At 43.2% G+C, this 14,501-nt stretch overlaps 1 protein-coding gene across 4 annotated transcripts in view; it reads right to left on the reverse strand.

The window, feature by feature from the left end:
- SRL (sarcalumenin) overlaps positions 1–14,501 on the reverse strand; it is a 210,665-nt gene that overhangs the window by 78,758 nt on the left and 117,406 nt on the right. For all 4 annotated transcript variants that reach the window (XM_069210461.1, XM_069210460.1, XM_069210459.1 and 1 more), the window contains one exon: positions 8,872–8,967. In XM_069210461.1, the coding sequence (XP_069066562.1) occupies positions 8,872–8,967 (96 nt within the window). The remainder of the gene's footprint in view (positions 1–8,871; positions 8,968–14,501) is intronic.

Consider the following 14,501-nt stretch of genomic DNA (forward strand, 5'->3'; position numbering starts at 1 on the left):
TTGGCTTTTGCACTGGGCTGGCGGGCGACCGCCAAAAGGCCGCCCGCCAGCCCAGTGCAAAAAACCCTTCCCACGAGGACGCCGGCTAAGAATTGAGCCGGCGGAGTGGGAAGGTGCGACGGGTGCTGTTGCACCCGTCGCGAATTTCAGTGTCTGCAAAGCAGACACTGAAATTCTTTTTGGGGCCCTCTTACGGGGGCCCCTGCAGTGCCCATGCCATTGGCATGGGCACTGCAGGGGCCCCCAGGGGCCCTGCGACACCCCATACCACCATCCTGTTCCTGGCGGGAGAACCGCCAGGAACAGGATGGCGGTATGGGGTGTCCGAATCCCCATGGCGGCGCAGCAAGCTGCGCCGCCATGGAGGATTCAATAGGGCAGCGGAAAACCGGCGGGAGACCGCCGGTTTTCCCTTTCTGACCGCGGCCAAACCGCCGCTGTCAGAATGCCCTGCGGGGCACCGCCAGCCTGTTGGCGGTGCTCCCGCCGACCCTGGCCCCGGCGGTCGGTGACCGCCGGGGTCAGAATCACCCCCTAAATGTCTTGCAAGCATTTTTGCCTTGCATTTCAATGAGCAGAGCAGCCTGAGAAGCTTTATGTCCCCAACAAAGGAGATAAGCAATGCCCAGTGTGCAGTGTTGTGAGTGCTGGCAGTGAGGGGCCCTGGAGAGAGAGAGACTCAGATGCGATGCGAGGAGAAGCAAGTTTCACATCATTGCTTCTCATTTTAGCTACATTCTACCAGAAGGGGCATATTATGGCTTTCGTGGGCAGTGAGCTAAATGACCAGGTGTTTCTTTTGTAAAATAAGCTTATTTCAGGAGCCAGAGGGAAAGGAGGACAGCAATGGAATAAAGCCAAAAGAAATGTCAGCAACATGGGAGGGGATGGGAGGAATGGAATGCTGCAATAAAATGCAGGCAGCTTACAGTCTAAAACACCCACAGTTAAAGGGGAGCACCAAAGAAATGACAAAAATAGTCCATCACGGCAACAGATAAAGACACGAAAGTGAAATAATACAGTAGCTTGTCACTGCTCTGAAACAGAAAAAGGAGGGAGAAAAAGGAATAACTGACCACTAGCAAGCAAGAAAGAATTCTTAAAGGACACTTCAACCAACAAATGAAATCACTTTTAGCCATCAGAAGTATACTAAAAGTCAACACGAGGTCGAATGCAGACTCTCGACCTAAAAAAGACTCATGCTCATATTTCATTGAAATTGTAATGCTTTATTGACACTGATGCTTTATTGGTCATAATAACGGTCATGGGAATGTTTAATTATAGTTTGAAGCTTGCTAGAAGTGTAGACTGTGAGTAGGGTGTCTCCATAGGTATTTCTAACTGCCAACATATACATATTTGTAAATTAATGCATGGCATTAAGTTGTATGCCTCAAAAGCCGTTGCAAGGACCTTTAAAGTGTGTATATTCTGCTTGTGATTCCCCCAAAAAGTCAGAGGCACACAAGCATGTTTCTAAACGTTTGTGAGGCAGGCCGGAGTGCACCTGTCCGCACAGGAGCCTCACTAAAGTTTTTGTATACATTGTACTAAGTCTAAGGGCTAAAATAGGTCAGCCCTGGTGAGTTTTTTTGCTTGGATTTTGTTCAGAGGCTCTAGAGAATGGGGAACCTTGTTTGTGGGTCAAATGCCAGTGTTTGCAGTAAGCTGTGAAAGTAAAAAGCCAAAGAAAGGTCCTGCTCATATTCAATTTAAATGCATATTTTATTGACATTGGCAAAACTGAAATCAATGTTTGGAATGCATAACTAATTATGACCGAGTTAACACTGAGTCATTCTAATGAACATCATTGTAATGTGATATCATCCTTAGAAGTTTTAATGTCTGTTATGACATTTTATGGATGTGGTGACACTCTGACTAAGCTAGTGAGCATGCCCTTTGATAACTCCCTTATGTTATCTCTTGTATATTGTATCTTGGTCTTAGGTATCAGGTCTCCCTAGAGCCAAGCCCTCTGCCAATGCCCCATGGGCAGGCTCCCAACCCCCGCCATGCACAAACTTTAGCTGTGTGTGGCAGGGGTTGGCCGCAGGGCCTGGCCTGGGAGCAATCAACCCTACCCCACACATGGCCAAATACAACAAAGTGTAAAAAGTGACCCTATTGGTTTTATTTTGGGGTGAGCATATCAATATATATAAAGCAGATCTATCATCTTTCTCCAAAAACCACCAATATTTTTAACCAAATACATATTTTAATATTCACACAATTCACTCCCCTACAAGGACTACGAAGACAGCATATGACTATCCTGCCCCATTATATATTTTTTTAAATAAAATTTAGGACAGAGGACCAAGAACTGAAGACCCCCACAGCCCCAGTCGGATCCCCACCTCTACTGGGAGCCCGCATTGTTGTCACAGTGAGGGAGCTGCTTTGTGGAAGCAATGTTTTCTCTGTTTCCCTGCCTGCATCTCCGCTTGATAGCTCTCCCTCACATCAAGAGGACTGTTTCCTGTGGCTTGGAGGGAGCTGTTGACAGCCGCCAAGTCACAGCAAACATCTACGTCCAAGGGGTGGGCACCTTGGGATATAGCAGGAGCGGGTCCTGAGCGGGTTGCGGTCCCCAGGCACATCAGTGGCTTTGCAAGGCCCCTTCGAACGTCAATAGCCCCAGGGAGATGGTGGTCCCCAGTGGTCCGCAATGGTTGTGTTTTCCAGGGTGCGGGGGCTGGGGGCAGGTGATGGTCCCTGGGTCTGTGGGGAGGCCGTGGGACTGCCACATATAAATGTAACATTTTGCCCTAGGGAGCTGTTGGTCGCCGTTGTGCGCCCCCTCCCCTTGCACCTATGACATGAATCGCCCCAGGAAGGTGGTGGTCCCCGGGGTTAATTTAAGTGCAAGGAGGGGGGCCTGTGCACCCCACCTCCTTTCTGAATGCCTCCTGGACCTGGTTCCCCCCAGGGTTCAAACAAAATATAAGGGAAGTAGACTGCCATTTTTAAAAAACAATTCTCGCAGGATCCACAGATTTTTGCGAGACTTTTTTTAATAAATGCTTTTTAGCCCTGGGAGGCAGTCCTTAGACCAAAGCTAGGGGAAAAGGGTGGCCCTAGGCTGGCCTTTTTCTTTTTTTAAATCTTTTTTATCTGGGACTCTGCTCCAGCCGAGTCCCAAGATAGCTGGCAACACTTACCTGTTGAAGTGTTAGCAGCCAATCAGATATCTGCACGGGGACAGTGAGATCCACGAAGGATCCATATCCTTAGGTATCTACATTTTTTAAACTCCAATTTCTCAGAAATGACTGAAAGGATTTACACCAAACCATGAAAAGCGTCCTTTCTGCACCAAGCGCTAGCTTTCTGTCAAATCTGGTGTAATTCCATCCAGTGGTTCGGGTGTAGTCATGTTTTAAAAATCCCTATAGGAAAATGCATGAGAAAAACATGTTTTGGGACCACCCCTTTTTCAGCCCCCACTTGACAGATCACCCCATACACTAGGTATGCACTCTTCACAGTAGAGAAATGCACACTAGTAGCATCCTGGTCTATTGTTTTAATCAGTTTTGATATATAAAAATCATATTCCTATGTTCATCACAAAACAATAATGAATTCTTTACAATGAGAATACTACATTTGTCAGCAAAGTGGTGGTGCAGTTCTCAAGAGGATAGGAAGTGTGCCAGTTACTGTGAATTTTGGTGAAACAGACACACAGGAGGAAAAGGGAAGGCTGGCTGTCAAGACTAGCCATCCGGAGAGACTGGTGTCTGTCTGCAATTCAGAGTTCAGCTAAGTGCACTGGTTGGTGATATACTGTGGAAAACTGTAGAAATTTAACAATGTTTTAAACACCCAGTTGGATATTAGGATGCATTCATGTGGATTAGAAGTAAGAGACAGTTACGAGTAGCAGCCGTCTCCACAGAACTTGGGAGGTAGTCAAAGTCTCTTGCAGATCTGTTGCGAAATAATGTAGATAGAAAAGCCAGCAATAGTTAGAATCATACATCAACTTGAAGAAAAATGTGGCAAAACACATCCACAAATCACGAATGCAGGATCATCCTGTTTTGCACAGCCTGGTCCCTGCTATTAGAATGCAAGCCAACTAGATATTCTTGCAGAACAGGGACGATCTTTATCACTCCCTCAATATGATCAACACCATAGTGACACTACATTTAGTGCGATGGGCAAATGAGAGAATGTTTCTCAAAGAAAGGGAGGTGACTACCATAAACAATTAAAAACATAACTAAACCAAGAAGTATATTCCCTCTGGCAATTTTAGCAGTGACTAGTGCCTAGCTACACAGACAGCTGAAGTACAGTATGATTTTTCAGGATTACAGTAAGGAGGATAACCGATACTAGAACTTGCAATAATCAATGTAAACGTACCTCTGCTATCTGGCTTTAGCGTTTTAATTGGCTCTTACAATTGCATCTGTTAGATCCACTTCTTACACAAGTCTGTATTCAGTTGTATCACATGCCTCAAATTCAAGCATGGTGGATAATAAATGAAGAGAATGTCAGGATGGGTTATGAGCCCTGTTTTATTTTAGGCAGCCCATAACCTGAGCAGTGACCCAGGGATGGGACAAACAATTAGGTTAAGTAGGCAAAGCAACATCCAACACACTGCATTCACACCAAGCAGAATGTCCGTTCTGTATTAGACTCTGCTTTATTTCACTCCATATGATAAAGAATGATTTGGAGGAAAGCTTCCCCCTCATTTGTTTTGTTGGTCAATAACGTATCTTCTTAGAGCAAGAAGGCATCTGATCAATGGGTCGGGGAGGGGAATGGCAAGGACTTGCGGGAGGGGTAGGAAATACACTTTGCTTTGGAAGGCTAAATGTCAACGTTTCTACCAAGAGTAGGTATGCTAAAGGGGAGATCACTTTGGAAAATGTCTCAGAACATGAAACACAAGACAATTAAGCAGGATGAGACAGAATGAACAATAAAGCATGTAACACTGACCATACTGTGGAGGCAGCATGACTACTTTGCACTATATGTTGTGGATTCTATGCGTACTAGTGGGTATGTCATTCTACATTGATGGTGTACTGTAGGGATCTAGATGGCTGAAAATACGAAGCAGGCATAAACAAACAAGGCAGGATTGATAGCCTGAAAAGAAATGGCTTTCATAATCAACAGGAATGAGCAAACTTTCATAACCTGCTAGAGGAGGCAGGGATTAGTTGATCTTCGTAACCAAAGGGTTTTGTGCAAAGAAGCAGCTCATATGAGTGTAAACCAGGGTTGGCCAATGCAGGTCCTTGTGGTCCCAAATCAATGCTGGACTGGGGTAACCATTCATTTTGGAAATTATTGCCATTCAGATTTACTGCATATAATGTAACATCATCTGCAGATGCAGGTAATTTGGATAGCGCTAGGTTTACACCTGACTCTGTGTCTAATCAAAGTGGAGTAGTTAGTCAGAACCCTGATCCTTCATGACTGATATGAGAAACTCTTAAAGAATTTTGTCAAACAGACACATGCACTTATGCAAAAGGAAACTAAGAATGGATGAGAGGTTTGCGGTCTTCTACAGAAACGCATGGGAAGAAGGGAAGAATCAGCATGTTGGCACTTCAGGCACTGTACACTCCCAAGTGATGGCCACATACTTCTGTAACGTCACTCACTATTCATACCTAAGGTCCAGCTCACTAGGAACAGATGCCGTTACAGGAGCAGTAAATTCCAGCAGCCTCTTGCACCTTTTGTAGACACAAGCCACATTATCTGGGATTCTTGAGGTGGTATCTAGCTTCAAATTCAGTTTAATGGCCTAGTTTTTTGTAGCATTTTGAATTATGATTGCTGCTGGTCCTGCATGCGTGTGTTTCTTTTGCATCTATCCTTTAGCCCTCAGTTTGCTGGGCAATGATTTCTAGTGATTTCACTTTCTTGTTTTTCATCCTGATGGTTGTAAAATAGCACAGTTGTCATTTAGAAATAACAATTATAAGCCTAATATTTCGGGTTGCAACTCCTGTGAGCTGCTTAGAAATTCATGAGCTGTAGTTGATCTGTTATATTTTCTCCAACCAGTTACTACTTAATTTTCGTTGTGCCCTCTACCCACTCACCAGTACTGCAGTAAATATTGCATATTTTGTAAACCTTTGTCGCACCTTGACATGAACCTTGATGTGTAAACTCCCCATTGTATCATTAATCCGTTTTGTTTACTGAAAATCACTTCAAGTGGTTTAAATAAATAAAAAGGTACGAACACATTTAAGCCTTACTAGAACTAGTAGTTGATAATTTGTGCCCATAATTAACCATTGTATACAAAAAACGGAAGCCTCACATTTTCAATAAAGACTGTTAAAAATAAGTACACAGGTCCCTAGTAGAGGGCCACAGGATGTGTGATGTCACTTCCAGTGATGTTACGAGTGGGTTCCAGGGCATGTGATGTCACTTTTGATTCCAATATGGATTTAGTCAAATTACAACATTGTGAACTGTCACTGGTATGCTTTGCTGTCTACCATCCTGTTTCATCACGGTACAGTGTTGTGATACATCTTCTCAATCAATTACTGAAGTGTTACAGCCTACTGTCAATTAATTCAGTGTGCAGTATTTATCAATCGTCTAGCTCCATAACATTTCAAAGATGCAACCTTGTATTATTTGACTGTGATGTAGACCTGCCCAATCTTTAGTAAGCAGTGAAGCCAGTTATAACCCTTTGCCCATTATCATACTGCTGTGCAGTGTATCAGCTATTTTATCAACAGTACAGCAGTATTGGCAGTGACTAAGAACCTTATTTAGATCTTGATGGTGTTACCGCCAAACCACGTCAGCGGCGGACCCGAAAACACCATCAAGTCAACAGTGTTCTGCCTTCCATATGTAGAAGTATTGTGGTTGAGCTGCAGACCACCACAACAGAGCGTCCTTCCTAGGCAGGCGGGTTCCCGCGGACCATATTTAGATGTTTCAGCTGTGAAGGTGGTGTCATACCAGCGGATTGCTGATGGAGGGAGACTGTCACTGGACCCAGTGGACAATGGTAGTGGTTATGGGATACAGGTAAATCATACATGCAACTCTGCCATAGCCCTATGTGTCCCTTTGCACAACACATGACACAACACACCATGCACACACTGTCATCCATTGCCATTCCAACATCACACAACCAGCACATGCCGAACACACCCATTGTCATACATCCATGACACAACACACACACAGCATTGACACAGCACCCACAGATGACACAACGACAACAACCAACTCAACTACAGACTCAGCTACACAAACACACTCACACTAAAGCACAACTACACACATCACAATAACATCTGCCACATAACGACACACACCTGAATGTGTCACACAGCAACACATCACATAACCAAAACCATATGAAAGTGGCACACAGACAGACACAGCCATATCACCCCCTCCATCTCCCTCCACCTCAACCAGCCAATCGAATCTCACACACGTACACACACACACACAAACACACACTTACTAAAATGCATACACAACAGGCACCACAAACTTACTGGCACACATGGACAGAGTAGACAACTATGATAGTACCGCCGCTGTGGTACCACCATTCATTTAGCAACGAATAATGACACCTCAATGGTGTGAGTATGTATATGATACGAGTATTGTGCCAGTGTGTCCCCCATCCATGTGGGACACATTTGTGTTCTCAACATATGCATGTCACAGTGATTTAAAAAAAACTACTGTGACATGTATATGCCTGCAGTGGTCCCCATCTCATGTGCACTGCATTCCCCCCCCCAGGTACACTGGCAATGAGGGTTCCTGACCTTAGAGAACGGCAATGGAAGGGGTTGTATTTTCTATGTGGGTCAGTGGCAGCAGTGACGGCAGGTATTATCCAGTTGTGTTCAGTCGAAAACAGAAGTGGATTGGGGGGAAAAGGTAAGTTTTTACCTCATACCTCCCAAACCTACACCACCCAACTCCAGTATGGGGGTTGAACTACCACATTATGCTTGGCAGTAAGGCACATCCAAATCTGCACAGCAGAAAGGTGGCTGGAGTCCCGCAGGCAGACAATTTTTCCTATGGCACCGCCGACACGGGAGGAGTTTCTTGCCGGGCGCGAATGCGGGTGCTCACCTATGAAAAAACAAATCGATGGCAAGGCCTTTACTACCAAGATCTAAATCAGGCCCTAAGTGTGCTGCTCTCCAATGTGAGTCTGCATCATTTCTTTCATAGTTACCCCTTTCTAGCCATTTCAGTTCAAAGATATAAATATGCCTTACTTTGTGGTGTTGTGATATACCCAGATAAAAATGTACTTCAACATGGTTCTTTATTCCTTGACAAGAACTTATAGAAACAAATTGCAACACGTCATCTTTGAGGCCAGAACAGTAATTGGAGACTTGAACAAAACAGGTTTAACAGGATTTTACTTCATTCATTAAAGGAAAATGCAAAGGGTGGGACACCAAAATCAGAAATGGAGGAGGTGGAGTTAATATGTAAATAGCTCTTTTTACACTGATGATTTCTGCATTTCGATTCAAGTAATATAATTACTTGCCAAAGGGAGTTCTTGTATAAGTTACACAGCTGTAATACTTTGAACTGCTGCACCAGAAGAATGATCAGAAACTACGACAACGAACAAGGAAAGACAAGAAACACTGCCCAAGTGCCACAAGTGTTAGTTTTGTTGGTGTTCTCATTCCAAAATATTTAATAACATCGTTTTTTCATTGCTGAAGTAGAGTGTCTGCATGTCATGCTTGTCCTGAGGTACTGTACCGGATGTTGTATTGCTGGTGTGGCTCCATGCATACCATGCAGATTTGTAATTCATACCTGTTATCTCATGCTGCCTAAGCTCGTTGTATTTGTAGCTGAGTTCCAGTGGCTTGATGGAAGAGTGGTATATCTTTCTTAATCGCTGCAGCACCGCTACAGATGAAGAAAATGATCAAATGTATTAGAATATTTTTTCAACATATTATACTTGCACAAGCCTCCAACCTCACACCGTAAACAAATGGCTAGTTCCATCTGTGGCCCACACCACTATCATGCTTCAATAGCCCCTCAGATTGTGAGAACAATGTTTGCTTTTCCAATACTGTTTATTGGACAACCAGTAGATTTTACTACACAGGCAAGACATGATTCCGCTAGAAGGCTGGCGGAATACCGTTGATGGTCATGGCGGCGCACAGCAGTAATGTGGCGCTACTGTCAGCATCGCGACGCCAGCAAAACACCGCTGACCTATCATGAGCAATGATACGGCCTGGCGGTGTTTTACTGCTGGACGCTGCTGCTGGCAGCAGCACCGCGTCCCGTCTCCTGCCGGAGGACCCCCTGCAAGCAGGTAAGTCAGGTTCTCCGAAAGGAGAGGCGAGTGGGGGGTGGTGTGTGCATGTGCGGGTGTGTATGTGTGTGTGTGTATGCAGGGGGTGGGTGTCTGTTTTTGGATGTGTGCATGCGGGTGTGAGTCGCGTTGAATGAGTGCGTGAATGACTGAATGTGAGTGTACGTTGTGTGATTGTGACGGCCGCCTGGCTGGAGACCGAAGTCTCCAGCCCAGCGGCCGTTACTATCCTGGCGGACGGACTGGTACATTGGTGGTTTGGCTTGAGCCAAACCGCGAATGTCATAATTTGGGAAAAGGTACCGCCAGCCTGTTGGCAGTACCTTTCTTCAAATCACCGTCAGGGTCGTAGTGAGGGCCTATTTCTTTTGCTAATCCCTCTTAAGTGTACAACATTGATTTTCTTCATGGTCAGTACAGAGTTATAAGGTGTGGAAAGTGTTTTTTTAGGAAGCTGTAGTCATTGTGATTAATATGCTACTTGGAGAGGTACTTAATGCCTAGTTTCATTCAAGTCCAGCAGGTAAAATGCTTCAAAGTTAGTTGTAGTTTTAATGACCAAGGCTGAAATCCATAGAGACTGATGAAAAAGGGACAGGTCCTACAGACTCTCTAATCACAACGTAACCTATTATATTCAGTATTCACATATAATTCAGTACAAAGGTTAAGATAGTACGTTAATGTCAAGGTTATGTTTCCCTTTTGCATCCTTGGAGATGGTTAAACCAACACTTATCACTTTATAGCCCGTCAGGTCCTATTTATTTTTCTCAATAATGCATCTGATCAGTTTGGCACAAATCTGCTAGCTGTATATTTATGGCTCTCCACAAACAGTAATGCACCTGGGAGGAAACTGCTACCCTAAGCATGGCATTTTCTGAGACAATTTTGGATCTGACAATAAATAAAATCTCCGTAGTTAGCCCGCAATGAAGAGAGAACCAGCACAGTATGGTATTGTGAGGCCTTCTTGGGCCCACTTTGGTTCTCCATTTTAGCTTTACATTTTACACGCTTTTACACTGACATTGCTTTAGCAAAGTTAATTTACATGTTTATGCTCGCACAATACTATTCTGAGAATACTTTGTACATACTGCTTGCTTTTAGCTAGCATTTCTCGCCATGTAGTCTGTACACTCTTTCTTTTCAATGCTAGGAACATAGAACAAGGTACCCTAGTGCTTGCGTTGTCCGTTTAGAGACAGCTCCTGCAATCTAGACATATCACCACATCATACCTGCGCTTCTAACACAGTGTAGAAACACTTGACTGTCCTGGAACGGATTCTGTGTTCAATATGCAGCTCTGCTGACCTTTCACCTAGCAGGAAAGGATTGTAAACTTCACCCTAGTCCGGCTCCCTGGCTCAACTATCCAGGTATGGCAGGCTCAGGCTATCCTTTGAGATCAGGCAGGGGGTACACCTGCTATGCTCTCAGAGTGGTGATAGGTAGGAATATATAGAAATATGATTGCCATGGTTGGATTATTTGTTCTGTCCACCATGTTGGTAATACTGGTTATAATGCTTTGTTTCATCTACCTAATAATCACAGCTCATTCTCTTAATGCAAGAATAGAATTATTTAAAATCCTTTATTCATATCCTTCTTGTGTTTACCCTGGACACTCATAGGTAAACAACAAAAGAGTGAGATCTGTTTCCACGATTTCCGTGGGAGTCAGAGTGTTCATGTTTGAGGTTGCCGAAATCATGTTACCCTGGGAAGGTTATGGGTTCAGGTGAGGCACGATGAGCTAGCTAGGAATTGGCCTGACATTTCCTGATGGTGTATATAGACTCAGTCCCTATGTCCTGAAGTTCTGTCGTCCTGAAAGCAATTCTACTTCTTGTGAAAACCATATAAAACAGGAGAATGTGCCTATAATACTGTCAGCCCAGTACAAGTTCCAGTTCCCTCACAGTTCTTTGCTCACTGCTTGTAGTGCTACAGCTGATTCCTAATAGTGGGATAATGGGGGAAATTGGCATTATTCCCATAGCAAAAGGCTCTCCTTTAGTGTGGGGGTTTCATTGTACAATCCTGCTTCCATCCTAACATTTTCCACACACACCCTATGTGAGGATAGTCCATCCATGGTGATTTCCCCTTTGGCATTCCTGAATCCTTCACTATGTTGAACACATTGGGTCACCTCCAGGAATAGTCTGAGGAATGTGTGATTCTTACTGTTATGTGTTGCCTTTGGGGACACCAAACAGTTAGATGCCAATTGACTTCACTGGTTCTTCAGTCTGACCGTACCTGGAGGCATCAGCACCAAAATAATTCTTTCTGATGTCTTATTATCTTGTGACATCTGCACAAGACCAAATAAAAAGACTAAAACAAAATCCCCTCAAGGAACATACCAATACCTATAGCTACTTGCAAATATGCCATGTATTGCAGAAGGCGCTGCCAAAGTGAGAAGATCTCCCTGAAGCACTGCCGCTAAAGGACAAACTGCTAGATGACTAAATGCCCTGCAAGGTGATCTCCATATCTTATAAAAAATGTATCAATAATTCCCCTGATTCTCTAACTAAGATCCGTGAACAGTGGGAGGGAGATATTGAGGCCTGGAAGAAGACAAGTGGCTTGAAACTTTAGCATCACCATGGTAGTGGCAACAAGATCTTAGTTCCATCTCACACAACTAAAAAATGTGTGCAGAGGCTACTACGCATGCACTACTATGGTAAAGATGGGCAAGGCACCTACTGCACTCTGTCACAGGGGATGTGGCAAAAAGGGAACATTTTTTTACAAGGAGCTGCCCAGTTATTCACCAATATTGGCAGTCAATGATAACTTGTCGAAATAGGGCTTGTGGGTGTAACATAGGTGCCTCCGTAAAGTGGTGCCTCCTGAATATCTGGCATCTGCATGGGCCATATCTGGATGACATTGGGGTTGATGGTGGCCAAGCGTAACATTGCGCAATTATGGAGGGCGGATCGGGCACCACAGCTTAGATATTGGGCACACGACATCGACTGATACATGCTGGCAGAGAAAGTTGTCTACAAAAGTAGGGGCTTCCCAAATTAATAGGCCAAGATATAGGGGAACATTACATTAAAAAAGTCAACACCCTCTGGCTTCAGTCCTCAATGGGAGACACAGGGTAGAAAGTATTGCTCTTTCTTTTGTTGAAATAATGGTGATATCTGTTCCTTCAGTAATGAGAAGAGTGATGCAAAATCTTCTGTATATTAGTGTCCATTACTCATGGGGTGTGCAGTAACTGTTGAGATGCAGACAGCTATGCAGATTGTTATAATGTCCCTATATTATACTGGAAAACCAGGGTTTTGAAGTGCAGACCTTACGTGCAGAATGTTAAAATCGCTGTGTGGTTGAAATCACAAGTCATTGGGTTAAAGGAAAGGGTAAACTACCATTTTCTCAGGAGAACACATCAGCGTTTACCAAGAAGCAATTTAAAAAATAAGCAATTTAATACCCATTCCTGAAAGCTAAGGTCCATTCTGGATTCCAGACCATCTCCAAAGAGGAGTGAGAGTGAACTGTGGCCCTCTTCCCCCTAGCAAGAATAAAACAATATCAAAGGTGGGGTGTAAACAATCCAAACCACGAAAGCCTCTACCCATTTTTTTGCGGTTGGTGCAAAAGCTTCAGCTTTCATCACAATCAAATTAGTTATGTACTTCTCAAATGGTAACAGCATCTACTTCCAAAACGAGGCATATACAAAATGTACTGTAAAAGACAACAAATTTACACTGAGGCGTACCAATCTATTAAGCTAAGAACGTGAATATGCCTAGAGGCACATATTCACTTTGAAGATGTAAAACTCTAATTTAGGAACTTCCTGCTTTAAAAAACTATTTAATCTGGCTCTGTACTTACATGTAAGTTTGAAACTCTCTCTCTCTCTCTCTCACACTCTGGACATCATATTTTTCTTTGGAGAATAACCTTAAATGCGACTTTCCAAAGACTTTTTCAGGAGTGACGCATTACCTTTATTTTCGTAATCTCAGCTACACCGAGGTTCAGGTGCCTCTGTGACACCACCTCTTTCTTCTGACTTTGGGAACACCTTTTTTATTTTCCAACCTTTGACATAATGCTAAGAGCGTTGCCACTCTTGATTATGTACATTGTACTAATGTTACTTGTACTTTGAATACTTTGTTCCTGTAAATTCCTCTAAATTAATTTGAATGTCGTCTGTGTTTGCTTTTTTAAGTAAACTGCATTTTTTTGTTTTTTTAACTTTTACATTCAGAGATAAGTATTTCTATTGGTGTAATAAAAGAAACCTTTAATTTGTAAATTAAATTTCTATAACATTATTGTACATCTTCGCTATCAGTGTAACCTACTGATACATGAAAACCTTTATGTTCACTGTGCGATATGTAAGCACTTCAATGGCCCCGGGTCTGATCTGCTTTATGTAACTTTACAAAATAAATACAATGATAACGAAGCAGTAATCAGTACATTAAATGGTGTGCGTAACATCTCTTCTTATTGCTGAGAGTTGTTTCGATTTAACTTCATTGCGTTAAAAGTGAAGTCCAAGCCATAAACCAAAGATAATACAGACGTTTCTGAAGGACTTGTCTACATCACTAAGGACAATAACAAGGGCTGGGATATTTTGGATGCAGGAGGAAATGGGGTCAGCAAAGGGCTGTCATAGAAACCTGGTAGAGAAGAGGAACTATATATAAAAGTCACATTTGATGTAGAAAATGAAGGCTGAGGATCACACCACTATCTGAAATTTGCTACTCAAGGAAAACAAAGCCACCACAGATAATAGATGATCTTTGCTTCCCTATAATCCCGAGGTGGAATGTTTGCCACAAGAGGTCTTGGTGGACCTAAGAGACTTGCAGGTTAGTTTTGCTCATGCTCTCAAAACATTGCCTTTCTAATTAGACAGCAGGGAAGAAAAAGGTTGCACACAGCTGGAATAAAAACAAAATATACGCACCAGCTCTTGTTAGGTTCTAATGGCGTTGATTAATAAAAGCTGTGACAAAACAAAAGTGTTTTGTCAGCGATAAGAATGTGGTGAAAATAAGTATGCTCCTTAGGTAATTCAATGGTTCCT

The sequence above is a fragment of the Pleurodeles waltl genome, chromosome 10 (assembly GCF_031143425.1).
Source record: "Pleurodeles waltl isolate 20211129_DDA chromosome 10, aPleWal1.hap1.20221129, whole genome shotgun sequence".
Lineage (NCBI taxonomy): Eukaryota > Metazoa > Chordata > Amphibia > Caudata > Salamandridae > Pleurodeles > Pleurodeles waltl.